This window comes from Schistosoma mansoni, chromosome W, assembly GCF_000237925.1.
Source record: "Schistosoma mansoni strain Puerto Rico chromosome W, complete genome".
Classification (NCBI taxonomy): Eukaryota; Metazoa; Platyhelminthes; class Trematoda; order Strigeidida; family Schistosomatidae; genus Schistosoma; species Schistosoma mansoni.
In genome coordinates this window covers 39,610,168-39,621,747 of record NC_031502.1, presented here as the reverse complement: position 1 = coordinate 39,621,747, position 11,580 = coordinate 39,610,168, and the positions used below count along the sequence as shown (strand labels likewise).

At 33.4% G+C, this 11,580-nt stretch overlaps 1 protein-coding gene across 1 annotated transcript; it reads left to right on the top strand.

Moving 5' to 3' along the window:
• Positions 1-3,305: 3,305 nt before the first annotated feature.
• On the top strand, positions 3,306-10,406 carry Smp_135250 (hypothetical protein; the record flags this gene model as incomplete). Its single annotated transcript, XM_018789667.1, has 4 exons — positions 3,306-3,350; positions 9,155-9,218; positions 10,043-10,179; positions 10,263-10,406. 4 exons carry the CDS (start codon positions 3,306-3,308, stop codon positions 10,404-10,406), a joined length of 390 nt encoding a protein of 129 aa, XP_018655087.1.
• Between the last annotated feature and the right edge of the window lie 1,174 nt (positions 10,407-11,580).

Genomic DNA, 11,580 nt, shown 5'->3' with positions numbered 1-11,580 from the left:
GAATAGCTAGCTTATCGGTCCCTGGTCACAAGTCTTTGTTCCGATCGCTACTAGTGAATTCGTAACGCTTCAGATATATCAAGTTGTAGTAAAGTAAAAACGTAAAACTTTAATATGAAGAAAATGTTTATTAGTAGGCGTAATAATAAACGTTTATTTGTATTGGGGATTTGTTGAGACTGTAGTATTTTAAGAGTTGAATTCACGAATCAATCTAAACTAGACCACCATTGAAAACTTGAAAGCTATGGATGACCGTTTCGTCTTAATGTAGGACTACTCAGTAGTGCGCATACGCGGTCCCTCCGTGACTAATTCAGTCTAATCAGTGTAGGTTTTGAGACAGTTATCCACCTCAGGGAATGGACGAAGGGTTGAGCACGTCCATGGATTGATTGAATTTAGACGTTAACACCATTGGATGCCTAATCAGTAATCTACATTTTAAGCGTTTACCTGCGAGATCGAAAATTCTGGGTCGGAATCTCGCATGCAGTTGGTAGGTGCTCACTGCTGAGGAGTCCCATTCTAGGACAAAACGACTGCCCAATGTTTCCAGGTTTTCAATGTTGGTCAAGGTTAGATCGAATCGTTATTTCAGCTGTAAAAATGATCATCTATTTATTTATTGTTCTCATAACTGAATTAGTGGACCGTGGTATGATCGTTAGTGTATTCATTTTTAGGCAATATCAGAAGATGGACAAATGTTAAAAAATAATCTCTTGTTCCACGTTTGCAAAATACCATATTCATTATCATATTTTGATGAAGAAAAGAAATGCCTCTTCATTTAATGATGAGTTATGTGGTTCCTGGTGAAGAATCATGATTACTATAAATTAGCTTCATCTTTGAGGAGAAGGTGTTTCTGGACAACACTCTGAGGATTATATCGGTTCACATTCTACGAGGTCTGTAATGGCTCTTTCGTGGTGTCAGACACGTTTCATATTAAGTATTTTTGTCAGGTAATGGGTTCGATTATGCTGCCTCAGATATGGGCAGTTCAGACAATTCAGACAGAATCTCAGTTTATCCTAATCGTATAATGAAACTTACTGTCGAGTATTGCTTTACGACTATTCTTTACTCCTACTGACTGAATCTCTTTATAATATACATGGTCTAGAGCTCCTTATCGTGGGATTAGACTTTTTTTAACATCTTATGTGAGTGTATGAGGATTTGTCTACCACAACCGATAAGGTCTGTTTAGATAGGCGATAATGCAAACGGAAATCGGTAAACCACTTGGTAATCATTTAGAGTACAGTTTCAGTGGTGTTTGTAAAGTTGCTTAACAAGGCAATAAAACAGAGCTTTTTGTGAACTGAGGATCGAGTTCGCTGTAATTGCGAGAATGAGGTTGGGAGTGAGTCATGATTTCATAGGAAGAACAGAGTTAATATAAGAGAAAGTCTGAATATTCCATGGCTCTTTCGACAGATATGTTTCATTTTGTAGGGAAAGAGGAGAATCGGACACTATTTGTATCTTCTTGTGTGGTGGAAGGCTGCACACATACTTAAACTATAGGAACGTTCATGACTAAGACTGTCTAGTCAGTGAACCTTCAGTAAATTTTGGGTTTTTAAAACGAACATTAAGAACATAATAGCGTTAATAGCCAGTGGTTGTCTTTTAATTGGTAAAATGAGAACAGATTAACATTGAAATTAATAATATACAATTTTTTTAAAAATGTAAACAAGAAAACATAGCAGTTAATTGAAACGAAACGGAAACGTAGGTCGTAAATAGTTATATAATTTGGTACCAATGCTACTGAAAAATATCATCAGTCATGGCTGAGAATGCGTTATTTTCACGTATAGACTGAAAATCACCAAGTCATACGAAACCTAGAAATTGGGTCTTCTGTAGAGTTCATCCAGTCAATTACCATAGATTCTAATTAATAACAAATGTATTGAGAAACATATTTGATAAAGTTTAATTAATAAGATAGGACTAGCTTCACATAACCTAGTAATATGTAAGAAGCAAATTAAATATGACAATAAATTCTTTCGCAAGTTCCTCCTTAATCTTTAAAAACTACCTACCATCAAATAAGTAGAGTTATTTGGAACATATCTATTTACGGAATTTTAAAAAATTCCATATTGGGAACTAGACAACATATATAAGCGAGCAACCTTGTTTTCAAATAGATCTTCATCAGGCTTCACTCTGATATACAGTAATATTTAGATGCACATACGAAGTAATTAAACAAATCAAGGCAATTTATCAAGTCCGTGATAACAATAGAACAGATGTCATAGATAAACAGTAAGTACACGAATGGAGGTGTGCGCCAACTCGTTGTCTCAGTTTTCTGGTTATGCGCTCAACATAGCATTCTCCAACAGATCAGCTGAATACGTAGATGTGTAATATAAATATTACTTAATTACTTACTTACGCCTGTTACTTCTAATGGAGTATAGGCTACCGACCAGCATTCTCCAGCCCACTCTGTCCTGGGCGTTCCTTTCTAGTTCTATCCAGTTTTTGTTCATTCTTCTCATGTCTGTCTCCATTTCTCGGCGTCATGTGTTGTTTGGTCTTCCTCTTCTCCTTTAACCATCAGGATTCCATGTGAGGGCTTGTCTTGTGACGCAATTGGGTGATTTCTTCAATGTCTGTGCTATCCAATTCCAGCTCTTCTTCCTGATTTCTTCCTCCAATGGAATCTGGTTTGTTCTCTCCCACTGTAGCTTGTTGTTGATAGTGTCTGGCCAACGGATTCGAAGTATTTTGCGTAGACAACTGTTGGTTTGAATAATTTTTTCTGGTTGGGGTCGCTAACCCCATGTCCAACCCTCCTTCTTTACCCGGGCTGGGGACCGGCAGTAGCCGCCAGAGGAGCTACAGGCGAAGTTAATATAAATATTACAAGGATTTAATTGAAAACAATATTGTTCACTTATATATGTTATTCTAATTACGGAATGATGGAGAAGAGCTGCAGCCCAAATATACACCATTGATTTTATTGTATTCTCTGAACAATTCTTCTGTCCAACTCAGAAAATATGTTACCAACATACTTATCTAACCATTTTATGTTATCCAATCAGGAAACATTCTAAATACTTTTAGATTGTTTATTTTTAAAGTTTGATAAGAAATTAAAATGGTAACCAATCATCTAATCAAATAAACTAGTTTTTCTGATAAATATAAAATGGGTGGGAATGTGGGAAAATAAAACAAACCAAAAAAATTGGCAGAAAAAAAGAACGTTATTTCAACGTAAATTGGTTAATCTATTTCATCTATTATAAATTATTCAAATGGAAAATAGTTCTCCTGTTGTTCAACAACCAACATCAATACAGGTAAGATTAATGCATCATTCACCCTTCTTTTTTTTAAAAAAAACTTTCCTCAGAATTAATAATCCAGTTTTTATTTGTGAAAAATATGTTTATTTATAAAAATGGTCAGTTTTTTTAAACAGTGAATTGTATGGGGTTAGTAACAATTGGAATCACACTACGATTGTTCTGAAAATATTCAGACTTATCGAATAGCGTAGAGTAATCATTGAATAATTTAAAAAATCTTATTTCCAATTATTAAGATACGTGTTTGAACTGTGTTTCACCCATATTGATTAAGGCACCTATATAGTATTGAATCTGATTATTGTAAAAATTCAATTATAGATCAGAGGGGGTTTTGTGGAGAATTTAGTATTTTCGTAGTTGAAGTCACTAGTCAATTAAAGCTAGACCACAATGGAAAACCTGGAAGCACTGAACGGTCGTTTCGTCCCATTATGGGACTTATCAGAAGTGCGCATCCACGAACTCGCACTCGAGAGATTCGAACCCAGAACCTACTAGTGTCGCGCCGGAGCACTTAACCGATAGACCACCGAGCCGGCATCCCATGGTGTTAATGTCTAACTTCAACCAATCCACGATGTTTGAGCAACCGTTCACCAATTCTCTTCAGTGAATTGATATCTCATAACAGACTTGGTAGAACTCCACTGGTCACTGCTTCTCACTCGAACTCTAGGAAATATCTCTTGAAGTCAGTCACTAATGAGAGTATGGTTATAGATCAGAAGGGGTTTTGTGGAGAATTTAGTATTCTCATAGTTGAACGCCGTTGGATTCAGACTCAGTGGTCTATCAGTTGAATGCTCCGGCGTGAGACTGGTAGGTTCTGGGTTCGAATCTCGCTAGCGCGAGATTGTGGATGCGCACTGTTGATGAGCCCCATAACAGGACGAAACGGCCGTCCAGTGCTTCCAGGTTTTCGATGGTAGTCTAGCTTTAATTGACTCATGATTTCAACTATGAAAATTCAATTAGTTTATGTAAGTTCTACTTACCGAGGTTTTAGACCACAGATTGGCTTTAAGGGTAAACTTACTGATAACTAATGCGTGGTACTAATGTTTCAATCATCTCTGAGGTAGTTCAGTAACTTTTATTGATTCACATATTATTAGATCGGTTACGATTATGGTGAGAGATATCTTTTGTCATTAGGAGTAAATAAGTAGGTCGTTTTAAAATAGAAAAAACAGATCAATACTTGTTTTTTGGATTTGTTAACTGAATTGAATACTAGTGATCAAAGCGAAGTTAATTATAAAGATATGCATAATCTAGTCCCACTAATTCTCATATTAATAATAAAAACTAAATGACGGTTAAGATTCTCGAGGAAATTCAAATGTATAACACTATTTGACATGTTGGTAACATGTTCGGCGCAGCACTGAAAAGAGTTTTTCACTTCATTTCTTTTATAACCAGAACGCAAACCGAGCTCATATACATATATAAAAGTTATTAAAATGGACATAACTTTCCTTTTTATCACATACATCGATATCTAACAGTTAATTGTGATTAAATGGTGTTACAGATATTGTTGAATCTGAAGCTTCATAAAAATGACTGACTTTGACTAGAAAATCATTTAAAGAAACTGGGAAGCACTCAATAACTATTTTGTCTCAGTATGGGGATTATCAACAGTACTTATTCACTATGCCACCGGAGACTGAACCCATAACTTTCAGGACTCGAGACGGCCATAGATAACTGAGTTTACATTCATAACTGCAATCAGTTTGCCGAATTCCAAGACCATTACCAACTCCCGTTAATGATATTTGTTTGATTCCTGACGAAACAGTTTTTTAGTACTTCTTAGTTTCCAATGGCAATAAAAACAAAAGTCAGTTGGTGATGGGAAAATTTAGATAGACAATCAACCTATGAATGGATTGTTATTTAAGATCTTGATTAACATCTTGTGAAACATAAAAAAAGCTGTTAAAGAGACGAACAAATGTTAACTATTAAATTTCATCTTGCTTCCAAATTATCCGTTCTAGATATATACATATATACTATCAGAATAAAATTTAATTCAATCTTACAGTCCATAATCGTTGATTTAAACCGGTCTGACTTCTTAAGAATAATTCTGTTTATACCTTTCGGGTACAACTTTAGTGTTATCATCAAATTACGTTTATACACTATTCTACTGCTCTACCTAAATACAATGTTTCACAGATTGCTATAATACAAGCTTTTGCCTTGTGCAGAAATTTTAGCCAAAGTAATGTTAAATAATAAAGAAAGTCCATGGAACCGGATATTAAGGCAACCATTATATAATCCTTAGTTGCTCATCGTTTTTAATATTACCTTACCCGAAAGCTTGGGGCCACTTAACATATGAATACACTGAGCTGTTTATGTTGTAACTAACCTACTTTGATAGCGAATGATTAAAATAAGTTAGGTTATCACTTATTATTCTTTGGTGCAACCGATGGAATTACCATCTGTTCTACCTACTTCAGTTACAGACCATTTGCTATTGGTGACAAGTAGTGTAAACCATTAGAATTCATCTAAGAACACTAATATACCTATTCCAAGACAACTTTTCAAAGTGTCTTTTTTAATAGAAATAAGTTGTATTTCGTTGTAGCCTCTTATTAATTACCAGAAATTAATTTTTTTTTGTTTTTATTTGCATCTATGCATAGCTATACATAACTTAGGTACAGAATATACTGTTTTTGTTTTCAAAATAAAATAATGTACATAGAAATTGTGGAAATGATTGTAAGCCTTATCATTATTATTAATTATATCTACAGTATAAACATGCTTTGTTGATCCAATTGATGAAAATCTACAAATCGTCATGGCAACAATTTGATAGAGCCGGTTACTAACACTAACTGTTCAAATTGTCAAGGAAATGTACTTCATATACATACATTTATATACATACGCTTGTTAGTGCATTAGATATTTGCTTATACAAGCCATTTATTTTCTTTCTATGGACACAAAAGAAAGGTCATTTTTTGTATAAATAAATAGAAAACAATGGAAAGAATGTAGAGAGAAATAGTGACAAAAGATTATGTAAATAAGCTCATTCTTTACAATTATTTTAAAACACTTGATACCTGATAAAGTATGTGTATACCCCAGGGAAAATTAAAGAACCTAATAAAATGAATTGAAAATAAGTAGAATGGAAAATTTTGACCAGTTTTCCTTAAAATTATAAGTTATTGATATCAAACAATGCATTTTAGTGAGGGGGAAAGAAAAACAACGTACTGTTTTCTACAAAATCATCTGATAAGTAAAACAATGAACACTGTTGTTAAGTCTATTAGTGATAATATTGTTACTAAACTAACGAAACAGTAAACCCAACAATCGGAAAAACACAACAAAAACCATTCAATGTAGAGTTACGTGAATTGTGAAGATCCTTCAATATTTTGACAGGTTTTCTTCATGAAACAAATGATGTTCAATGTGGTTTTCTTAATTAATTCTATGCTTACGTCTATGTAGTTGTTCGGTTCGTTAAAAATACTGAAATTTATTTCAATCGAGTAATAATGTAACCGGATAATTTGGGATCACTCCAATACTGGGAAGTGTAGAGGCTCGACGAGTTAAACTATCATTAAGCACGTTTTTGATAAACGCGATAAACCTGTCGTAAAGTTATCGCAAGAAGTGACAGTTAGATTGGTAAAATTGATAAGATTGACTTAGTATTTTAAGCTTTCAGTGATTAAATGCAAGAAACTTCGAAAATATCCCTCTTCAAAGTCTCTATAGACCCAGGAGACTCCTGGAAACTTTTTATTCAGTCAGGATTTAACAGAGGCTTGTGAGAAATATTTAGGAAACTAAACATTTATGTGTTACGTTTTGATTAAATAATTGCTTATATCATCATTATATTAAGTGTGCCTTCGGGAATTTCTAGAAGACCAAAGTCCCGTAAACCATAAAAACACCTGAGTTTCTGTACATGACTAACCTTGGAATAAAGCTCTTATTTACATTTCGTGCACTTTTCGTGTTGCTCGAGTTGAATCGCAGGTGTAGCCCGGGGTTGTAGAAGATGGCTAAGAAGTTGGGAACACGAGTTCAAGTAGCAGACTTATAACCATCAAAATAAGAATTATGAGATTTTCACAAAGAGTTTGAATTACTCTCATTTGATACACCTCCCATCTTTTGTAAGCTTTATAAACTCAAAATAAAAATTATTGTAAAACTATAAAGAATTGAGTTAACTCTGTCTGCCATAACTCTTGCGTAATGACACACTTTTAGTTAAAAGAAAATACCTACAATCAAATCTTTATACCACAAAATAGTCATCATGTTTGGTTAAGATGTTCGTAGCGTTAGTTAGATATCGGAAATTCCCCATGAATTTATATGAACTGAGAAACCATTGAAAACCGTACGGTTTATTGGTTAGCTGGTTTTCCATAAAGTGGGACCTTCATCTGTCATCCTTTATGACTCTGCAACAGAATGAAAGCAGAGGTTTAATGTTTTCTGGTGAAATGAACAATTTGTATATGCCGATGAAATTTAAAAGATTTACATGAGAAAGTGTAGGGAATGATTAATCATGATAGTATTGATTGTAATATAAGTAATGTAAACTTAGTTAATATAAATGCTGACAAAAAATAACTACATAAGCCCTTCGAATTTTTAACGTTTAAAAGTGAATTCCATCACATTATGAAGTCAGCTGAAGAACTAACCAAAGTTGGGAAACAATAAGCAGTTATCTTGTACTAGTTTGCGATGCCTTAGTAGTATATAAGCACAAACTGAAACGACATTGAACCTTAAAACCCGTACGTCAGAAATAAGATAGTAACTCATCGTTTATAGCGCATGAGTGTTGAGCCAGATCATGTACAGAAGAAAGTTGAAAATCGAAAATCCTTAAAATCCTTAAACGTTCCACAGATCGGATGGTACTAGATTTAATTCACTGTGAGACCAGGTATGAGCAGTTGGTGGGAGGCTCATGTAAAAAGATGGTTTATTCAGTAGTTCCTGGTTTTCAATGATTCTGTACATAGTATCATTCGTCCTTAAATATACTTCTTACAATCAGTAATGAAATATGTTGCCAAAAACATAACTCACAGCTTTAATCACGAACTAATATTAGCTAGACCAAAAAATCATGGAGCTCTAGATAGTTATTTCATCATAGCATGGGTTCCTTAGCAGTGAAATCTCACCACCTTTTACAGAGGATCATTTTGTTTTGATTTAAACAATGAAAATTCTACAATCTCCACAAACCGTCAATCATAAAAACCTGGTTTATTAATTTTGATCTTCATTTTGAATATATTTAATAATATGCTGGGTAGAATTAAAATTGTTCTTTAGATCATGCATTTACTGGTTCCTGAGTAACCCAACTAATTTAATCAGTACAGGTTTATGTACTTGACTTAAAGCCATACTGTTTGTGTAGATTTAGTGGAACTATCCTATTTGATTCGAAATAGATTAAATGATCTATGTCTGATAAGTGTAACACAAAGATCCTAATCCTAGAACTTTTAGGATGTTAAATAAATTCAGTATTATTTTTACTATTAATTTGGTCAGTTTTGATAAAGGCAAGGGTTATTTTTTTAAGAACAATACGTATGACTGATAATTTAAATTTTCTTCTTATGTGAATTAATTTATAATCTTTATTTCATGAAGAATTTTCATTTCAGCACTTCATATCCTTCCACACTGATTACCATACACTCCCTCCTTATCTTATTTTCCTCCATTTTAACATGTAGAGGCAAACATCCGAACGAGAATGGAGTAGTGGACTTTGTGCTTGTTTTGATGATTTGCCAACATGTAAGTATAATAATTCTGCATAAAACCAGTAATATTTTATCTCAATACATTAATCACTATTCTATCCCACTTTAGCTTTAATAAGAGACTGATTATTTAGAACAGAGAGAAAGCAATGAAATGTTTTTTGTCGAATAGATTCATCTATCTAATATGACTATATATCGTACACGTTGGTAACTATCGTTTGCATTTCTGATCAGCAAAACACAAGTATAAATCTGAACCTCTTATCAATAAATGAATAACATAATTGTATTTCGATAATCAAATACAAATCATGGGGAAAAAAAATGAAATTTCCACCATCAAAGAAGTATCGAACCAACACGTATGAAAATCAAGAACTACTGACTTCGCATCTATGTTAGTCCTTCCGATGGTACTATTTCCCGTCTTTAACTGCACACATTAATGACATACAACTGTGTGTAGAAAGCATTAGATCTGAAGATTCTTGCTGCTTGTGATCTAGGTGGTCCTCCTATTTCCCCCGAAAGAATTATGGAAATGGTGACATTTAATTATTATATCATGATACTTGCTGGTAGATAACAATGAATGTTTCGGTAAATATGATCAAGCAGTCTTGGATAAATGACATTCCATTTATACCACACAGTGATTGTGACACTTTTTTGTAAAGGCGCAACCAGATTGCTGGCTTTTGTTCGACTAATATCAATATACAGTTAAGACCTTTTCTAAATCAAATAATTTCTAGGATATACCTTAATTAAATGTATATTAAACGTAGAATTAATGCAGACAACACTCAATTTATTCCATTTTTCACTTATGTTTCAAAATGTTTGTGTTTTTAGGTTGTCTAGTTCTCTTCTGTCCTCATTGTTACATGTGTTATTTATATAATAAAGAAGGGGAATCATGCTGGATTCCAGTCTGTGGTGCAGGCATTTTACCATTACGTATTAAACATCGTATTATGCACGAAATAATGGTAAACTTTATCATTATATTTTGTTTATCTTTAATTATGAAATTATTTATCATATTGTATACCTTAAATACTTAAAGCAGTAGGGAATATTTATGGCTCACGTAGATAATTTTGCTAGAGTATTATTCTATGAGCTGAGTGGTGTAACTAAGAAGCTTTCTCTGTCATTGGGAACACCATATTCAGAAATTAATATATCCAGATTAAAGAATACATCTTCACCATAATGAAATTAATTGTGAATGTTAGTACATCATTTGAAGAGCAAACTAATGTTTTTTAATGAGTAAACAAGAATTTACGCCTTAGATATTTTAAACTAACCTACTATGTGCGACCTAAAGGTAATGCCTGGCTACACGGAATTTAACTTATCATCTAGTCGTTGGAAATACATTGTCTCAGCCAACCAGCACATGTTTTATCTGTCACAAAGTGAGCTAACAGTAAATTTTCTTCTTTATTCGTTTACAGATAGTCACATTGTATTCTGTGTCTGTCATTATTGTTACCGAAAACGAAGTACTTTAACCTACCACATACATATTAAGTGCAAACTAATATTAATAAAATGATAAAATAAAATACAGTTGAAAGATAAAAATGACGAGAAATATTTCATCTCAAGGAGTGAGTTAAACTAAACGAACGTAGAAAATTCCGAACTAAGGAATAGCGAAAGATTACAAAAATTACATCTTCTTCTTGAAAAGTGAATCATCTTATTTGAATTTAGTAGTATTAGTTGAAATGAGCACAACTTTTAGCGACTGACCTCTTTCTGAAAACTGACTCAATGACCTGGAGTACACAGGTGAAACAGTCCTGTCATTTGGTTTTTGTCGAATTGCACCAATTTGTCCGCTCATTAAAGAGAGAGTATACCATAAAACAATACTATCTGTATTACACTGTGGCTACAAAATGTTATCTGTCAAAGCAGAATTCTTCGCATGAGTTGGATGATTTTTTTAAATCAGAGCTAGCGTATCGTGAAACGACCGACAGAACTGAGATTAGAATTAAGGTATTATGCAACAAAAAGGAATCAGCTGACGCCACTTAAATAATTATAGAGTGAGGTGAATCATGTTTTCTGAAATCTCTCTTTATTCGAAGTGTAATGCTGGTTTTAGTATAAATGGGCTAGAAGAAAACTAGTAGCTATCAAATCATGAAGTGGAGTCAGCTCATAAATTATTTGACAACTGAACTTTCTGTATTTATAATCTAATGATCTGAGCTATCTCAATAACCGGGATTTCTGGTTAGAGGTTTTACATGAATCTGTCACAATTATGCATATGCATTTACTCTTTATCTTACTCTAGATCTCCAGCTCCAATATTGTTTGACATATATCTTTTCATTTATTTTCTAACTGTATTCGAAATCTTGAAT